The 17,993-nt window shown below is 53.6% G+C and overlaps 4 protein-coding genes across 6 annotated transcripts in view; 2 read left to right on the top strand and 2 right to left on the bottom strand.

The window, feature by feature from the left end:
* eif6 (eukaryotic translation initiation factor 6) overlaps window positions 1-1,355 on the top strand; it is a 2,412-nt gene extending 1,057 nt beyond the window's left edge. Inside the window, exons 3-7 of the mRNA XM_030091078.1 lie at window positions 133-218; window positions 307-482; window positions 641-817; window positions 911-1,095; window positions 1,245-1,355. Of these exons, the coding sequence (XP_029946938.1) occupies window positions 133-218; window positions 307-482; window positions 641-817; window positions 911-1,095; window positions 1,245-1,254 (634 nt within the window). The 3' untranslated portion in view covers window positions 1,255-1,355. The remainder of the gene's footprint in view (window positions 1-132; window positions 219-306; window positions 483-640; window positions 818-910; window positions 1,096-1,244) is intronic.
* Window positions 1,356-1,531: 176 nt separating this feature from the next.
* On the bottom strand, window positions 1,532-4,570 carry map1lc3a (microtubule-associated protein 1 light chain 3 alpha). The gene is made up of 4 exons (XM_030091079.1): window positions 4,417-4,570; window positions 3,136-3,191; window positions 2,410-2,516; window positions 1,532-2,328 (listed from the first exon to the last, which is right to left on the bottom strand). The coding sequence occupies exons 1-4, from the start codon at window positions 4,454-4,456 to the stop codon at window positions 2,166-2,168; spliced, it is 366 nt and encodes a 121-aa protein (XP_029946939.1). The 5' UTR covers window positions 4,457-4,570; the 3' UTR covers window positions 1,532-2,165.
* A 367-nt stretch (window positions 4,571-4,937) lies between these two features.
* Window positions 4,938-13,495, bottom strand: dynlrb1 (dynein, light chain, roadblock-type 1). Of its 2 annotated transcripts, XM_030091081.1 has the most exons (5): window positions 13,491-13,495; window positions 11,241-11,245; window positions 5,745-5,820; window positions 5,290-5,457; window positions 4,938-5,214 (listed from the first exon to the last, which is right to left on the bottom strand). In XM_030091081.1, the coding sequence occupies exons 2-5, from the start codon at window positions 11,241-11,243 to the stop codon at window positions 5,171-5,173; spliced, it is 291 nt and encodes a 96-aa protein (XP_029946941.1). In that variant the 5' UTR covers window positions 11,244-11,245; window positions 13,491-13,495; the 3' UTR covers window positions 4,938-5,170. The 2 variants fall into 2 exon arrangements, with proteins under 2 accessions (XP_029946941.1, XP_029946940.1); XM_030091080.1 differs by lacking the exons at window positions 11,241-11,245; window positions 13,491-13,495 and adding an exon at window positions 6,255-6,424.
* Window positions 6,451-16,746, top strand: ssuh2.1 (ssu-2 homolog, tandem duplicate 1). Of its 2 annotated transcripts, XM_030091077.1 has the most exons (13): window positions 6,451-6,541; window positions 8,259-8,298; window positions 11,739-11,834; window positions 11,928-12,009; window positions 12,080-12,209; window positions 12,433-12,493; window positions 12,701-12,825; window positions 12,919-12,981; window positions 14,111-14,190; window positions 14,446-14,538; window positions 14,635-14,740; window positions 15,248-15,355; window positions 15,523-16,746. In XM_030091077.1, exons 2-13 carry the CDS (start codon window positions 8,274-8,276, stop codon window positions 15,655-15,657), a joined length of 1,104 nt encoding a protein of 367 aa, XP_029946937.1. In that variant the 5' UTR covers window positions 6,451-6,541; window positions 8,259-8,273; the 3' UTR covers window positions 15,658-16,746. The 2 variants fall into 2 exon arrangements, with proteins under 2 accessions (XP_029946937.1, XP_029946936.1); XM_030091076.1 differs by lacking the exon at window positions 6,451-6,541 and having other exon boundaries at window positions 8,164-8,298.
* The last annotated feature ends 1,247 nt before the right edge of the window (window positions 16,747-17,993 follow it).

Below are 17,993 nucleotides of genomic sequence, written 5' to 3'. Positions count from 1 at the left end.
TCTGGTGTAACTTCTGGTGTAACGGGGAATTCTGACAGTCAGTCTGATGGTTCTGTGTGTCCGTGACCTGGATTAACTGTGTGTGTGTGTGTGTGTGTGTGTGTGTGTGTGTGTGTGTGTGCGCGCGCGCAGTGTGTTTGAGAGCGAGCTGTCAGAAAGCATCCCTGTGGTCCACGCCTCCATCGCCGGGTTGCGGATCATCGGGAGGATGTGTGTGGGTGAGTGAAATCACTCTGATTGACCCCGCCCCCGCACTCAGATTGACTCCGCCCCCTCAGACTCATCTTGACTCCGCCCCCTCTCCAGGGAACCGTCATGGCCTCCTGCTTCCCAACAGCACCACAGACCAGGAGCTGCAGAACATCCGGAACAGTCTCCCCGACAGCGTGAGGATCCAGAGGGTGGAGGAGCGGCTGTCTGCTCTGGGGAACGTCATCGCCTGTAACGACTACGTGGCTCTGGTTCACCCAGACCTGGACCGGGTGAGGACCAGTCTCTGGACTGGGGGGGGGGGTGCTCTATAATCTGTTATCAGGGTGGGAAGTGGGGGGCCGGGGCGGTGGTTCTTAGCATTAGCGCCGTGTTGGCGGCTGTCTCAGCCGCAGTGCATGATGGGAGTCTGGCGCTGTGGGCCCCGCAGGAGACGGAGGAGATCCTGGCGGACTCCCTGAAGGTGGAGGTGTTCCGGCAGACGGTGGCGGAGCAGGTCCTGGTCGGCTCCTACTGCGCCTTCAGCAACCAGGGCGGCCTGCTGCACCCCAAGACGTCCATCGAGGACCAGGACGAGCTGTCCTCGCTGCTGCAGGTCCCCCTGGTGGTGAGTGGCGGCGCTGCGCCCGACGCTCTGGGAGCTCCGCCCGCCGCCGCGCCTGACCGCGTGGCCCCGCCCTCTCTCTCTCTCCCCGCCCAGGCCGGGACGGTGAACCGCGGCAGCGAGGTGATCGCGGCGGGGATGGTGGTCAACGACTGGTGCGCGTTCTGCGGCCTGGACACCACCAGCACCGAGCTGTCCGTGGTGGAGAGCGTCTTCCGGCTGAGCGACGCCGCGCACTCCTCCGCCATCGCCACCACCATGAGGGACTCGCTCATCGACAGGTAGCGCCGCCGCCGCCAGCTCAGGACGCCGCGTCTCTGCCACGCGTTCAGGGACCTCCTGTCAGAAAGTGTTGTTGCGGACCGGTCGCCTTGGAAACGGTTTGTTTCATGTTCCGCCGTGTCTGACTGACGCTCCTGTCTCCTGGCAGCATGGCGTAGAACCACCACCTCCATCCAGCCCCGACACCCCCGTCACCCGACACCTCCCGGGCTCAGATGAACCTCCTGCTGTGTGTGTGTGTGTGTGTGTGTGTGTGTGTAAAAATAAAACCTCCTACTTCTTACTGCTCTTGTCTCGACTTCGTTCTGCTGCGACCCCAGCTCTGCCCCACGGCGGCTCCCCAAGGGGCCGCGGGCCAGGGCTTTCCCCACGGCTCACACCCTGAAGACTGTCTTCAGCGGCAGAAACATAGAAAGCGTCGTCAAGGCAACGGTTTGAAACGTGTTTATTGGCGAAAGCTTGATCGGGTTGCAGCGATGCGTCAATGAGGGATTGGGAAACAGAAAAACACCTGTCGTCCTACAGCCGGACAGTACAGCCGGCCGCCGCAGCCGGACAGTACAGCCAGCCGCCGCAGCCGGACAGTACAGCCAGCCGCCGCAGCCGGACGCTACAGTCACACAGCGTACATCCAGGTACTGTCATATAAAAAGTGAGAACATGCAGTGTGTAGAGCCGCCAAGAAACTAACCTTCCTGTCAGCGTGTGCAAAACAAGCTCCTCCTCCAGATGGCGGGGGGGGGGGGGGGGGGGACGGAGGGACAGAGGGGGACGTGGACGTATTGCACATTTCAAATGACTGCGGACTAAAACTCGTTCGCTGAGCCTGGTGGTCGGCGACTGCTGGAGCTTCACCTCGCTGACCCTCACACTGAGGTCAAAGGTCAAGAGACGTCCGTCCTCCTCTCCCTCGCCTGTCCTCGGTGGACCGAGCGGAGGACGGACGTCCTCTCGGCGTCGCGTGATGAGAATCTACCGCCCGTTAAAACGAAGAGACGGGCCGAGACGGACGGCCGTCCTCCGGTCTCCGCGGTTACCGGGGACGGGTCCGTCCCCCGTCCCGTCCGTCCTAGCAGCCGAAGGTCTCCTGCGAGGCGTAGACCATGTAGAGGAAGCCGTCCTCGTCCCGCTCCTGCTCGTAGATCTGGGCGATGGCGGCCGACACCGACACCATGCTGTGCTGGTTGACCAGCAGGAAGAAGGCCTGGGTGGGGTTCAGCTGGAGGCGGCGCCTAGGGGCGGGGCCAGAGGGGGCGGGGTCAGTCTCTGGTTTCAGAGCGGAGTGTGTGTGTGTGTGTCTGTGAGCCACTGACCGGATGATCTTCACCAGCTCGCTCATGTTGACGTGATCCGGAACCAGAAACTTGGTTTTATCCAGAACCGGAAGCTGCTTCTCCCCCTTATAGCGCTCAATGATCACCTGCACACACACACCCAGAGAGAGAGAGACACACACCCAGAGAGAGAGAGAGACACACACACCCAGAGAGAGAGACACACACACACCCAGAGAGAGAGAGACACACACACACCCAGAGAGAGACACAAAGTATATTCTTTAAGATGTGAGTGAGCTGAAGGGGTGTGTGTGTCTGTCTCAGTGTGTATGTGTGTCTCAGTATGTGCGTGTGTGTCTGAGTGTATTTCTGTGTGTGTACTTGTACAGCTATATGTTGTGAGGACAGTGGGTTTTGAACCTTACAAGTGAGGACAGTGTTGCCGGTCCTCACTATTCGACAGACCTTTATTGACCTCTTTCAGGTTCAGACTGGATTTCTGGTTCAGGGTCTGGGTCAGGGTTAGGCTGGGTTCAGGGTCTGGGTCAGGGTTAGGCTGGGTTCAGGGTCTGGGTCAGGGTTAGGCTGGGTTCAGGGTCTGGGTCAGGGTTAGGGGAAATGGGTTATGTCAATGAGTGTCCTCACAACTATAGCTGTACAAACGTGTGTGTGTGTGTGTGTGTGTGTGTGTGTGTGTGTGTGTGTGTGTGTGTGTGTGTGTGTGTGTGTGTGTGTCTGTGTCTGTGTCTGTGTCTCTCTCACGGGGATCTTGTTGGGGTGCTGCTCTCTGATCTGCTGGACTTCTTTGCAGCGATCAGCTGTGGACAGAAGACAGTGAGACACAGTCAACACACACATTTTGAGAGAGAGTGTGTGTGTTTAAAAACAGCTGTTTGACGGTTTCTACAACACTCCGTCACCGCGGTGTGTGTCCGGCTCCGGTTCGTCCAGTGGAACCTCTGTTGACTCTTCATCTCCAGTTTCTACGATTTATGAGGAAACGACCCGGCGCTCGCCCTGAGGAACCCCGGGGGGTTCTCTGAGACCCGGCGCTCGCCCTGAGGAACGCCGGGGGGTTCTGGGTTCAGCAGTGGAACCACACGTGGTCAGACTGACAGAACGTGGAGAACGTGACTGTTAAATTTCCTCCAGCTCGGATCATCTCAGGAGAACCTGAGCTCTTTACTCCCGGCCTGGGGTCAAAGTTCAGGTGAGAACTCTGAAAAGCCGTCTTTGTTCCAGTCGGAGCAGATTAGTCCGGAACGAGACGGAGAACCTTCACTCCTCTGGATCCGGTTCTGCACCGCCGGGGCTTTAATCTGGAGTGTGAGGAGGAAGATGCTCCATGATTCAGGAGTTCATCTGGTTCTAGAGAGTTCTCCTGAGATTAGTGAAGTGTGTCAGTGTGGCATCACACACACACACACACACACACACACACACACACACACACACACACACACGGGGTGCTCGTGAGGTGAGGCCGGGGCAGAAGCATTTGCCCCTCAGCTCTCAGGACGGGCGCGTTACGTAACGCTCAGAGTCAAGTTACCCCATAAATCACTGAGACGTCACGTGCACGAGCAGCGCGTCAGCGCTAGTTGTTGTCCTGCCGGAGGCAGGTTACCGGAGGTCCCGTCAGAACCGGGCCGGGTCAGGTAATAGACCGGTGACCCGGGGGGTCTGAGGACCTCCACAGGACTGGACACACACACACACGCGCGCGCGCGCGTGCAGGTGGCTAACAGGCCGGTTAGCAGACCAGTGTTTCCGATTAACTGGTTCCCGTGTCAATTGGTGACCGGTGTCTGTAAACAGCCGCTCGCACGAGCCGCCGTTAAACGGAAACTCTGTTAGAACGCGACGCTCTGAACGTTCCTTTAACGCGGACAGCCGACGTTCACCGGGACAGCCGCGGGTTTCGGTCGGGCTTCCGCCGCCTGCTGTCACCCGGGACGCTGCCGCGCGGCGGCCACCGGTTAGCGGGGGAACCGGATCATCCGAGACACCGGCGGTCTCCAGCGGCGCTCCGGGGATTCTCACCGAACGTCCTCCGCTGCTTGAAGGGCCTGTCGGACGGCATGTCTGCGGCGGCGGCGGCGGCGTGGAGGCGGAGGAGGCCGGTGTGTCGGTGTGTGTCGGTGTGTGTCGGTGTGTGTCGGTTCTGCTGCAGGATGTGAGGCTCCAGCAGCTCCGGACAAAGACAGTAAACCCAGCCCGTGACGTCACCGCGGCGTTTAAAGGGACCGTACTCCATTTATCACGTCACAGAGCTTCGCGTTACTGTGTAACGACTGTACTACCTTACCAACGTTACACTACTTCGTTACAATGTAACGACCGCCGTTACACTGCTTCATGTTGATATGTAACTACTGTACGTTACTTCATATTTTCCTGGTTTTTCTACTTCAGACTCCTCATGTTTCTCCTCACATTATACTGCAGCAACAGGATTTCACTACATATTACATATGAATAACTGACCAACAACCAGCACAAATAAGAAAAGCTCCAAAGGCATTTTTCACTTTTCTGAAGGTAGAAAAACAGGAGAAAAGACATTTTTGAAGTTTTTATTGTTGTTTTGCCACAAAGACAGGCGAGACGCTGCACTTCATCACAATAAATAAACAGGTTGGTTTCCAGCTTCACGCCTTCACGCTCAGCACGGACGTCTGGAATGATTCAGACCCGGAACGGTCACTTGACGGAGGAAACGAGCAGAAAAAGCTTCGTTTGATCATTAATGTCACAGAGAAAAGTGTTAATATGAGAAGCAGAGAGAGGAGCCTCCTCAGTCTGACGGGTTCTGGATGACGATCAGGAAGTAATCCTTCTCTGTGAGGAGAAACACACTGCGTCAGACTGGCTGCTCCTGCACACACACACACACACACACACACACACACACACCTGGGGCGATCATGATCTCGTTCTTCTTGGAGCGCACACGCAGGAAGGTCAGGTCGTTCTGGGGGTCCATGTCTCGCACCGTGCTCCGGGCCGTCATCACCAGCTGGTGGATCAGGCCGGCGTACTGCGCCGTGCTCGAGTTGTCCATGGTGGACTTGATGGGGATTCCTGCAGGAACACACACACACACACACACACACACACACACACACACACACACACACACACACACACACACACACAGGTAAACAGGCCGTTAGAGGAACGAGGCAGCTCAGCGGTGGCCAGAATGTGACCCGCTGTGGAAAACCTCATGAACGTTTCGTGCTTCAGGACCCTGAAAGGTCACTGAGCCCAGCATGACCAGCTCCCATGATGCTTCAGTCGCAGCTCTCTGCGCTCCTGCTCACCGGGCGGAGGGAGGAAGGCCACCGGATCAGCCTCTCTGCTTTTACCTTCTGAATTGACGATGATGATCCCCTGAACTCCTTTCTGACTCTGGATCCTCTTCAGAGTTTCTTCCACTTCAGCCTGAACAAAAAGCACAGTTGAGACCGGAGAAGACTCAGCTGATCGATCAGCTGATCAGCTGCGGGGCTCCACGCTGATGTCTGCTGATCACCGGGTCGGACGTATCAGTGAAAATTAGACTTAATGTCCCTCTTTTAAACAGAGTCCATAAACTGATTTATTTGTTTACATCCGCTTACAAAAGGTTCTGATTAAAGAAGTGAGTGAAGTTTAGACACCATTTCTGGTTTATCGTAGTTTTTCACTTCGAACAGCAGCAGACTGTAAGTTTCAGTTCCTAAAAATCAATTAGAAATTAAAGTTTTTTATAAAAATCTGACAACGCCCAGCTAGCATCACCAAGGTAACCAGTTAGCATTAGCAACGACGCTCAAAAGTGACATTTACAGGCGTCCCGCAGTCAAAACGGCCGTTAAACCGACACCTGTACCCACCATGCCGGGTGAACGAGGAGACGATCCGGAGAGGATGGAAGAAGGAGAGAGAGAAGCTCCGAAACCCGAAGCTAAGGGTGCTAACGATGCTAACAGCGTCGCTGCTGCGGAGCGTAGAAGAAGAAAAGACCTCCGGGCGGCGGGCTTCTTCTTCTGTGGTGGTTAATCTGTCGCAGCGCAGCGTCGCCCACGAGCAGCGACTGAAATGGGAAATATCTCCACGTGCGTGTTTTTGTCCCGCGGGAGGAAACCAGAGAACAAACAGGAACACGCGCGAGAGGAATGATGTGAGTTCACGATGTGTTTACTGACATGTTATTGTTTTAGTCACATTTACATGAAACTGAATTGAATTGAATTAAAATCCTGTATTAGTCAAATTGCAGCGTTCCAGCAGCACAAACAGAGAAAAGAAATATAAATAGAATAGAAATGTTAAAATTTAAAAAGCCAACCATACATCCCCAGGGCTCCCTGAAAAAGAGGTTTTTCAATCTCAACGGGACTTTCCTGACTAAATAAAGGTTAAACAAACAAACAAACACAGAAAAATTTATTACAAATTTAAGACACAGACTTCTTAAGCCCGTGTCTTAAATTTAAGCCAGGTATGTACAATATAATAGAAAATGTGAGAAACACAATAAGATCCACAACAATAACATAATGCCAGTTCCATTTTCTAACAGTCAGTATTGAAGTGATAAAAGAAATATTTTCTTTTGTTTTCTTTTGTTGATTTGTCCCAGGCATAAAAAACATACAATATGCAAACACGCACGCACGCACACACACACACACACACACACACACACACACACACACACACACACACTTAATCAATATTTTAAGCCTTTATTTCTTAAAATTTGGATGATGGATCAGAGATAAAGAAACTCAGTCTTGGAAAATGAAAATATTGTGAAAAGTAGAATATTATAAAGTCCTGGTGGCACAGACACCTGTAAAGGTCTCTGGAAGCCTGACCTGGTCTGGATCTGGGTCTGATGGGGAAGAACCTTGACTGGACAGATGCCCAGAAGACAGGAGGGACACACAGTCCAGGTCTCTGGAGAGGCTGATGGTTCACAGAGTCTGTATTCAAAACTATTCAACCTGCACACACTCCTGAAGAGCCATTCAGACTTTGACTGAAGGAAACGTGGAGTTTTTTTGCACTTCTTTGCTGGTCGGTCTGTAAACAGAGTGGGTGTGGCCAGCAGCTGTCAAGGCAACATAAACGAGTCAGAACAGGAAGTGACAACGTCAGGCCCTTCAGATTAAAAGTACTGTAAAAATAACCAACCCGTTTGAGTACATTGATCTCGTCATTGTTGTGTACTGATGTTTGAATCTAGTTTAATTGTAAGTATTCATATGAGTCATGTTTTTATAGAAAGTAAAAAGAAAAGTTGAAATAATAATAATCCAATATAGACATGAAATAAAACTGTGTAATCAAATGAAATGCAAAATACAAAGATAAAAAAACACTATTTAATATATTATTAATGAGAAACTAGTACAAACTACATGATGCTAAACTCTGTATTATTATTATTATTATTATTATTATTATTATTATTATTATTATTATTATTATTATTGTTTTTGTTGTTGTTGTTGCTGCTGTTGATGTACTTGTAATTCAATTCAGATTTAGTGTCATATTGTTATCAATCAACTTGGATGTTTCATGATTGTGAGAAAGTTTATATTTCAGGAAAAATCCAGTTGATCATGGCTGACGTCTCCTCCAATTAAACCAATTTGAATTCAATTAAATAGTATTTCAATTCGGCATTATTCTGCTGTTGTGTTTGTTTTATCATCTTATATGCCTCCTATTGGTTTTCTTTTTAAGGTAAAAAAAATATATATATTTTTTTTAATTTCCTGGAGTCAAATTCTGGGCTCTTATTGTGGAAAGCCTGACCGGACTGGTGTGTGTCTGTGTTTTGTTGTGAGTCGTTCTCCTGTTTTTCCTCCGGATCTCCTTTAAAGAGAAGCTGCTCAGACATGGAGGGAACAGGAGAAGACCTGGGTGAGTCAAAAACCTCAAACCCTTCTGTGTGTGTGTGTGTGTGTGTGTGTGTGTGTGTGTGTGTGTGTGTGTGTGTGTGTGTGTGTGTGTGTGTGTGTGTGTGTGTGTGTAAAGCGGGGGAAAGTTGTGAGGAGTCATGTTTCAGTGGATCCGATCAGGAAGAGTTTTGAAACTCATTGTAAACTGATCTCGCTGTCCTGTAACTTTAGTTACTTTAGTTACTTTAGTCAGTTACCAGTTACTTTCCCTCTTTAAGCTCCGTACCCATCAGTCAGCATTTATCTCCAGGACTTTACAAGCTCATGTCATGTGGAATTCATCTGGTGGTCAGTGAACGCCTCACTGGGAAACTGTGCAGTGATTGAAACAGGAAGAGACATCACCACGCTCCGTCGTCATAGAAACATCACCATCCTCATGTCATCGTACACAGTACTCATGCAAACTTGTCACCCCCATGTTGCCATGGGAACGCGACACTCCCAGTGTCGTCATGTCCGGTAGCTATGGAAACACAAGGCTTCGTATGTTGTCATGGAAACACAACTCTGCTAATGTTGTCATTTCTCGTTGCCATGGAACCATGGCACTTCTTCTGTTGTCCTGGAAAAACGAAGCTCCCTATGTCATTATGTCTGGTAGCCATGGAAACACGATGTTCATAACGTCGTCATGGAAACATGACATAACGATGACATAACGTCATCACGGAAACGATACTTATTGTCATCATGGAAACACAACACCACTCATACTGTCACGTCTCGTAGTCATGGAAACACAATGCTTTACGTAGTCATGGAAACATGGAGCTCATAATTCTACCATGAAAAGTCAACGCTTCCTGTGTTGTCATGTCTGGTAGCCATGGAAACAATGCTCAAAATGTTGTCATGGAAGCAGGACGGCCATCATGTCCTGTGTGGTTGTCATGGAAACATGACGTTCCGGTTGTCTGGGAGCCCCAGACAGTCAGATCTGCTTTCTGGGAACATTGCTTGTTGACGTTCTTGAAGTTTGCTGTTTGGCAGATGAATAATTATGAATAATTTACAACCGAGTTGGTTGTTGTGCTGAAGCACAGCGAGCAGCTGGAGCTGTGACGGTGTAGTGTCGACCCGGACTGCACTGGTGAGTTGGAATTTGTGATAAATAAACTTTTTGTGTGTTTATCTGCAGTTCAGATGAGATGCAGCAGATTGCTGACGCTGTTGTTGTGTGTCAGACTGTTGCTCCAGGTGTTGGTTCCTCAGGAAGTCAGGCGCTTCACATTACTGACAGAGTTCCTTTAACACTCAGGTTGATGACAGTCGGTCTGTTTCACCGGAATGAACCTCGCTGTGGGTGGAGGACAGTGGGTGGAGGACTCTCTGTGGGTGGAGGACTCTCTGTGGGTGGAGGACTCTCTGTGGGTGGAGGACTGTGGGTGGAGGACAGTGGGTGGAGGACTGTGGGTGGAGGAGTCTCTGTGGGTGGAGGAGTCCTTCATCGTCGGGTCTCGGCAGCAGTCACCAGGTCGTCTTTGTCCTCCGCCCTCCTCCGTCACCGGCCTCCACCTCTTCCTAACGGCCGCCGGCTCGGCGGTTCTCACACTGCCAGCCCTCCGCCCGGTCCGGGTGGGGGTCTGGGGACATTCCCGCTGGTATTTTTACCGCAGGCGGAGGTATTGTGTACAGTCTGGCAGCGGGCCTCCGCCTCCGCCGCTATTTTTAGAGCTGCTGGTTTACAGAACAGAGGATGGCTTCCTGGAGCCCAGGCTCACTCTCACCTCCATCAGGTCACTCCATCAGGTCACCCCATCAGGTCACTCCATCAGCTCACTCCATCAGGTCACCCCATCAGGTCACTCCATCAGCTCACTCCATCAGCTCACTCCATCAGCTGACTAAATCCTGGACTCTGTGGTTCTGGGAAAGCTGAGTTCTGGATCGTTCTCTGGATGAATCTGTCCCGAACCGGGAGACAGAGTCCAGTTCCCGTCCTGAAGAAGTCCAGCTCACTGCAGAGCAGATGGACATAGTTCTCAAACCCAAGTACAAAGACCACTTCTGGTCCAGTTCTGGTCCTCTAGAGCAGTTCTGGTCCAGTTCTGGTCCTCTAGAGCAGTTCTGGTCCTCCAGACTCCCTCAGGCATCTCAGGGGTTGGGGTCCGAGGCCTTCTCCAGGCCCCTGGGTGGTCTGAGGGGGTGAAGAGCTGGCCTGTTGCTCCAGAACTGAGTCCAGATCGTTCTTCCTTCATCTGAGGTCCAACTGTCGGTTCTGTCTGGGGGGCTGAGGTCTGTGGTTCTAGGATACCCAGCACACATTGACCCTGATGACAGATCTGATCACTGAGCCCCTCAACACCCAGGACCTTCAGGTCCAGGAGGTCCTCAGTGGCCCCCCCACCTCCAGAGGACACCCTGCAGAGACCCTGCTGGGTCTGCCAGACTCCTCCCTGTCGACTCACCGGGCCTGGAGTCAGCAGCGACTGGAAGCAGGGTGGAGCAGGACTTCGCCCCGACACGACGCTGTAATCTCTCAGAGAGAGCAGGAATCAACCTGCCGTCACACGACTCGGTGTTCAGTGAGCAGCAGCTGTTGATCTGAGGCGTCACCGGGTTTTATGGACCAGGAGAGACCTGAGACATGCTGGACAGCAGTCCTCCAGGAACCGGGTTGGAGACACAGACTCAGCTGTTCCCTGTTTACCCGTGTGAAGCAGACTGAGGAGAGAAGCTTCACCATGGCGATGATGGCTGATGGAACCGTCGCTCCCTGAACGGTTCTCCACTGGAACGGCGAGGTTTCCGAGATAGAACAGCTCCACCGTCCCCTGCTGACACAAAACCCCAGGATCTGATCCGGTCCTCATCCCGGGTGCTCTTATTCTGACTAAAGTTTCTGGCTAAGGTTTCTGGAGTCGTACCAGCCACCCTCCCCTTCCTGATAGTCCTCCAGACCATGGCTCCCAGTCTGCCTGGCGTGTCTCCGTCCCGCGGTCGTAGCGCCTCCTCTCCTCCGGGCCTGTAGGAGGCGTAGTGGCGTAGTGACGGACGGTGTCATGTGACTCTCAGTGCGTCGTATCGGGACGCTCTCAGGACGACCAGTCCGCTGCGTCCCTTCCTCACATTCTGGATCAGGGGTGTTTTCGTTGCTCCGCCTCCGCCACTGACTTTAAACTGTTGAGCCAACGCGGTGATGAAGCGGCGTAGAACTACAGACTTCACTGAAACGTCACTATGAATGGATGCAGTGAGCCTCAGACCCCCAGCACCGCTCAGCAGCAGACTTCATCAGGGTCACGTCCCTCTGTCCTCTGTCCTTTCTCCCTCTCTCCCTCTGTCCTCTCTCCCTCTGTCCCTCTGTCCTCTCTCCCTCTGTCCTCTGTCCCTCTGTCCTCTCTCCCTCTGTCCTCTCTCCCTCTGTCCTCTGTCCCTCTGTCCCTCTGTCCTCTCCAGGTACCTTTGATCCAAACATCCCAGAGGAGAGGCCCTCGGCGCCCCCTCCTGGCTGGCTGGAGGACATACATGGATACCAGGGTCACAAAGGAGGAGGTGAGACTTCAGCCGGGTCCCCCCCAGGGTCCCCCCCCCCCCCCCCCCTGCCGTCCTGATATGGTTTTGTGGCCCGTGTCTCTCTGTGTCCAGACGGTACCCCCCTGTACCCCCCGCCGCCCGCCTACAACCCCCAGCCCGAGCAGAACCGGAACACCGTGGTTCCCGACGTCCGGTAAGACTCTGGGCTCCGTCTCACGCGGCGCCTTGTCCTCGTCTCAAGCCGAGCGTCTCTGTCTGTCCAGCGTCCCCTCGGTGTCCGAGGACGAAGCTCGGGATGCCCTGCTCAAGTTCGTGGAATCAAAGTGGCGGTACAGCGCCAAACCCGCCAGGAACCTCACCTTCAAGGAGCTCAGACCCGCCACGGTGTACCGGGTACGGAACCCGCCGGTCCTGCAGAACCCGGGGCGTCAACCTGACTGGCCTGGACCTGGTCCAGGGTGTAGGGACTGGCCTGGACCTGGTCCAGGGTGTAGGGACTGGCCTGGACCTGGTCCAGGGTGTAGGGACTGGCCTGGACCTGGTCCAGGGTGTAGGGACTGGCCTGGACCTGGTCCAGGGTGGACTCACAGCCCCTCCTCCTCCTCTTCCTCTGCAGTACCGGCTGGAGACCTTCACCGAGACCCGGACCAGCGGCTGGCACTTCGAGCCCTACAACAGTAAACCTTCACTCCGAGCCCAGGGTCCCGGACTGCATGCTAAACATGTCTTCAATGTGAAACTGGGCGTGTCCCGGTCCCTCTAAGCCCCGCCCCCTCCAGCAGCAGCTCTGATTGGCTGTTTTTCTGTGGATTTGTTCATTGCCAGCCTCTGGTAGTGACCGTGTCCCCCATGTCTCCTCCATTTCTCGGTGTCTCCTCTATCAGACCAGCTGGTGGACGGTCCTCAGTACGGGGTCAGTCCTCTGCCGTGGGACATCCCTGTGGTCCTGCCCCCCCGCTTCACCGACCAGGTGCAGAAGATCCGGGTGCCACACTCCTCAGTGATGAAGGTACGCCCGGCCTCGGTTGTGTTCTGTGCCTGTTCGTCCCGCCGTCTGTCCCGCCGTCCGCCTGTCTCACCGCCGCCTGTCTTTGCGTTCCAGCCGTGTCACGTGTGCTGCGGGATTGGACGGACTCGCTGCTCCGCCTGTTTTGGACGAGGCCAGGTGAGACAATTCTGCCTGTTAAAACAAACCAACATCACCGCGGAGACACAACGTCCTCCCAGGATCCTCCACTGTCCCAGGATCCTCCACTGTCCCAGGATTGTTCACTGTCCCAGGATCCTCCACTGTCCCAGGATCCTCCACTGTCCCAGGATTGTTCACTGTCCCAGGATCCTCCACTGTCCCAGGATCCTCCACTGTCCCAGGATCCTCCACTGTCTCAGGATCCTCCACTGTCCCAGGATTGTTCACTGTCCCAGGATCCTCCACTGTCCCAGGATCCTCCACTGTCTCAGGCCCCGTTCACAAATTTTCAACATTTCAAGTGAAAAAACCTAAACTTTTGTGTCCTTGAGTGTCCCACGTCACTGGACATCATTTTTAGTGTGTCGGTGTGCAAAAAACCAAACTTTTCTGTCAGAAGGCAGCCCCGGTGTTCCACCAGGCTCTGTTTTCAGCTCCTTTGGTTTGTTGCTTGCTCCACATCATCTGCCTGAATCCAGTTCAACTCAGTTTATAGTTTATATTCTACAGAACCGGAGTCTGGAATCTACTTCTCAACATCTGTGAGGGATCTGCCTGCTGCAGAGCTACGAGCCACTTTCTTTTTTCAGCTAGCATTTAGCATTTAGCATCATCCCTGCACTGTGTTCAGACTCTTCCAGAAACTTCCTGGAGCCTTAAAGCTTCAGTCAGTGAAGTGAAGCCGGTCTGAGAGCTGCTTTCCCAGACCTTCAACGTCAGACAGCCAGAGTGTGGGTAGCTAGCTGCTAGCTAACAGGTAGCTAGCAGCTAGCTGCTAGCTAACAGGTAGCTAGCCACCCCACCCCGGGTTAGCGTCAGTATTTGACCAGCAGCAGGACAGAAGGGTGGGGTTCTGGGGCTCAGAGGTTCTGGGGTTCTGGGGCTCAGAGGTTCTGGGGTTCAGGGGTTCTGGGGCTCAGAGGTTCTGGGGTTCAGGGGTTCTGGGGCTCAGAGGTTCTGGGGTTCAGGGGTTCTGGGGTTCAGGGGTTCTGGGGTTCTGGGGCTCAGAGGTTCTGGGGCTCAGAGGTTCTGGGGCTCAGAGGTTCTGGGGTTCAGGGGTTCTGGGGTTCAGGGGTTCTAACGGGACCTTGCTCTGGTTTTGCAGAAGCGCTGCACGTTCTGCCATGGTCACGGCCGCTCCAGGAACAAGAGGTGCACGTCCTGCCAGGGCCGAGGACACCGGAGGTACGGAGACGGCCGTCTTCATCAGAGATCAGGGTCAGACGGGACGGACAGACAGAGAAACACCAGTGGACATTTGTCCCGCTGTCCTCCGGGTGTGTCTGCGGCGCTGCAGCAGCGTTCTGCTGCCACACAGTGACACCCGGTGGTGACGGCCAGCAGGTGTCGTCGGTGTGGACCGCAGTGTGGACGTGGAGCAGGAGGGGGACAGTCTGTGGGACGGCTGAAGACGTGCTTGTTCTGCGGGTTGTCCTACAGGTGTCTGTCCTGTCACGGTCACGGCCACAAGACGTGCAAGGTCTGCCACGGCGTGGGGAACCTGCTGCACTTCATCCAGCTCACCGTCACATGGTGTGTGAGTCTCCGTCCCGCCGTCCCTCCCCGTCCCCCCATCCCGCCTCCGTCCCCGTCCCCGCGCGGCTTCACGTCTCCGTTCTCCGTTCCCAGGACCAACAACGTGGCCGTCTTCATTCCCGACCGGCAGCCCGACTTCCCGGATGAGAAGTTCCAGCAGGTGTCTGGAGACGCTTTCTTCGTGGACGAGAGCGTGCTGGTAGGTTCTCCGGTTCTCCGGTTCTCTTGTCCTCGGTCTCTCTGAGGGACAGGAGAGACGTGCAGCCTGCAGGACGACCTTCAGGAATGTTCAAATGACAAAAACCTGATTAGAGTTCAAAACGAGAACATTTTCAGGATTTGAAACTTCATCCTGCTGAAACCTTTAACCTCCACCTTCGACTCCGTCACCTTTTAACCCCGTTGAAGTTGGAGGCTGTTGGATCCATTTACCTTCCAGACAATCCGTTCTTATTTTGATTAGGAAATTCAAAAACCAGAAAGGAGCCGACTCCCGTTTCCCAATTTGATGTTGGTTGACGGGAAACAGGAGACAGGTCATCCTCCATTTCTCCACAAGTATAACTTTTCTATCTGGGTGTTCTTCCCTCTGGTCTGAGTTGTGGGTGTTTTTCTCTCTGGTAAGAGTTATGTAATTAAAGTATATACCTAACAGGGTGTTCTTCCCTGGTCTGAGTTGCGGGTGTTCTTCCCTCTCTGCCGTCAGGTTTATCCCATCCAAGGCTTTCCCGATCAGGAGATCTGTGATGTTTCTACCAGGCTGATCAACGAGCATCTGAACCGCTTCTCCTCCACCAGCCGCATCCTGCAGCAGGTACCGTCCTCAGATCCACGTCCAGGTTCAGGACGGCGTCACGTTGACGGGACGGCCGTCTGTCTTCAGCCCGGCGGCGAGACGTTTAGTCCAGGAGTCCGGCGGCGGCCGGAGGGGGGAGGGGCCAGAGGGTCAGGACTGAGACAGTGTGTTGTTTGTGTCCTCAGCGCCAGACCATCGAGCTGGTGCCGCTCACCCACGCCCACTACGCCTACAACGGGAAGGACTACAGCTTCTTCATCTACGGCACGGAGAACAAAGTGTTTACAGTCAAATACCCGTCGTCCTGCTGCGTCCTGTAGCCCGGCTAACACACAACCTCTCACTAAATCCACATTTACTCAGCTATTTAGCTTTATTATCGATACTGCGTCAATCCTCGTCCTCTCGGTCGGCGGTTCGATCCCCGACCGAAGAAGCCCGATCACCTGCCCAGGTGAGCGGTCACACAGTCACTGCTTCACTCCAGACCCCACGGCCTCTTCGGTCAGAGGTCAGAGGTCAGAGGAAATGTGGAGTCACCAGGAGTCACGTCCTCGTCATGATCACCGCCGTCTGTTTGTTTGAAATATGAGGAAATGTTTCATGAAGGAAAGAGTTGAAGAAGACCTCGATTCTGATGGTTTGGAGCATTTTGATGGAATTTTTACAACAGTAAAGAATTATTGAGAATCATTTCATTCTCATAAAGAGAAAAAACATTTCAATCCGGCATTGTTGAATCCAGAGTGTCTCGATGAATGCGTCCATTTGTAACTGGGCGTGGCCTGTACATGTCTGAGCGGGCGTGTCTTGTTTGTGTGTGGGCGTGTCTTGTTTGTGTGTGGGCGTGTCTTGTTTGTGTGTGGGCGTGTCCTGTCGGTGAGTCAGCGTGATACATTTGTGAACAAGCGTGTAGCATCGGTGTTTACAGTGGGCGTGTCCTATTTGAGTGTTTGCTCTCTTTGTGTTTGTGTGGGCGTGGCTTGCTGGTGTGTGGGCGTGTCCTGTTTGTGTGGGCATGTCCTTCAGATATGTGGGCGTGTCCTTTTGTCTAATGGGCATGTCTTCCTGTTGTGTGGGCGTGTCCTGCGGGTGTGTGGGCGTGTCCTGCGGGTGTGTGGGCGTGTCCTGTGTATGTGCTCCTGCCAGCACGTGGACCGGACCATGGCGGGGTCCGCAGCCTTCCTGGAGGTCTTCTGGGACGGGACAGAGGAATGCAGCAGCTGACTAGAGCTGCAGACCGAGCGGCTCCTGTAGGACTTCCTGCCGATAAACCAGATCCTTCCTCCTCCCCCTCCTCCTCCTCCTCGTCCTCCTCCTCCACCTCCTCCTCCTCTTCCTCCTCCTCCTCCTCCTCTTCCTCCTCCTCCACCTCCTCCTCCTCTTCCTCCTCCTCCTCCTCCTCCACCTCCTCCTCCTCTTCCTCCTCCTCCTCCTCCTCCTCCACCTCCTCCTCCTCCTCCTCCACCACCTCCTCCTCCTCTTCCTCCTCCTCCTCCTCCACCTCCTCCTCCTCCTCCTCCTCCTCCTCCTCCTCTCAGGTGCTCCTGGACCTCCGCCAGCTTCAGGACTTTGTGTTTTATGTAAAGTTATCGTGCCTTATAGCTCCTTCTGTGAATCGTTTGATGAACCACTCCAGACTTAATCACATCCTGTTTTCTACAGTTTTATCAAACCTCCAGATAATATTTTGTATCCTGTATAATAATCAAATGTATTCATGAATAAAGACGTTTCTGTTTCTTCTGTTTTCTACCAACACTGTATCTCAGTTTCTCATTGAAGTTTATCATTAAATAACATCAAATCAACGAAGATGAACTGTTTTTATTAACAGAACCCGATCATGAAAAATGGACTTTAATGAGCTTTAAAGGGTGTTTTCACACCGACCCGCTTCAGCTCGACCTGACACAGTTCTGGACCGAGCACGGCGGCTGCGCTGGTGTGAAAGCGCCACTCGCTCCAGTTGTCGCTCTCACTCGCCCGCTCCGAGAGCGGCTGAATGGGGGTCTCAGAGCGGCCTGGGTGGACCTGGTCTGGGAGCGGCCTGGGTGGACCTGGTCTGGGAGCGGCCTGGGTGGACCTGGTCTGGGAGCGGCCTGGGTGGACCTGGTCATCCGCCGCCTCCAGTGCATCAAAACATTAATAATAATAATAATAATAGATTTTATTTGTAATGCACTTTACATTTAAAATCAAATCTCAAAGTGCTACATGAGACACAGGATTTAAAAACAAGCACAGGTTAAAAACATTGCAATACAGCACACTTTAAGCAACATTATTGCTGGTGTGCCTTTCTGAAAAGGAAGGTCTTCAGTCCTTTTTTGAAAGCGCCCACCGTCTGAGGGGCCCTAAGGTGGTCTGGGAGCGCGGTCCACAGACGGGGAGCTGCGGCTGCAAAGGCCCGGTCCCCCATGGTCCTGGGCCGTGTCCTGGGCTGAACCAGACGATGCAGTTGGCCTGACCGGGTCCGGGTGGAGGTGGAGGTGTGTGGTGTGAGCAGTTCAGTAGGGAGGTGGGGGCCGCACCGTGCAGACAGTGATGGGGGTGCAGGAGGATCTTGTTCTCTATACAGGCCTGAATGGGAAGCCAGTGGAGAGAGTGAAGGATGGGAGTGATGTGCTCATATTTCCGCCCCTCATCAGGACTC

Source organism: Salarias fasciatus, chromosome 5, assembly GCF_902148845.1.
Source record: "Salarias fasciatus chromosome 5, fSalaFa1.1, whole genome shotgun sequence".
Classification (NCBI taxonomy): domain Eukaryota; kingdom Metazoa; phylum Chordata; class Actinopteri; order Blenniiformes; family Blenniidae; genus Salarias; species Salarias fasciatus.
Note: the sequence above shows the minus strand (reverse complement) of the source record. Positions and strands in the feature narration are given on the sequence as shown.

Excerpts from the sequence above, each read along its gene's own strand:
- map1lc3a (XM_030091079.1), bottom strand. The coding sequence starts at position 4,456 with ATGCCGTCCGACAGGCCCTTCAAGCAGCGGAGGACGTTCG. Across the intron at positions 3,192-4,416 it reads CAAGCAGCGGAGGACGTTCG|CTGATCGCTGCAAAGAAGTC; the intron begins GTGAGAATCCCC and ends TTCTGTCCACAG. Across the intron at positions 2,517-3,135 it reads AGCACCCCAACAAGATCCCC|GTGATCATTGAGCGCTATAA; the intron begins GTGAGAGAGACA and ends GTGTGTGTGCAG.
- ssuh2.1 (XM_030091077.1), top strand. The coding sequence starts at position 8,274 with ATGGAGGGAACAGGAGAAGACCTGG. Across the intron at positions 8,299-11,738 it reads GGGAACAGGAGAAGACCTGG|GTACCTTTGATCCAAACATC; the intron begins GTGAGTCAAAAA and ends TGTCCTCTCCAG. Across the intron at positions 14,191-14,445 it reads CAGGGCCGAGGACACCGGAG|GTGTCTGTCCTGTCACGGTC; the intron begins GTACGGAGACGG and ends GTTGTCCTACAG.
- dynlrb1 (XM_030091081.1), bottom strand. Across the intron at positions 5,458-5,744 it reads CATCATCGTCAATTCAGAAG|GAATCCCCATCAAGTCCACC; the intron begins GTAAAAGCAGAG and ends GTGTTCCTGCAG. Across the intron at positions 5,215-5,289 it reads CGAGATCATGATCGCCCCAG|AGAAGGATTACTTCCTGATC; the intron begins GTGTGTGTGTGT and ends TTCTCCTCACAG.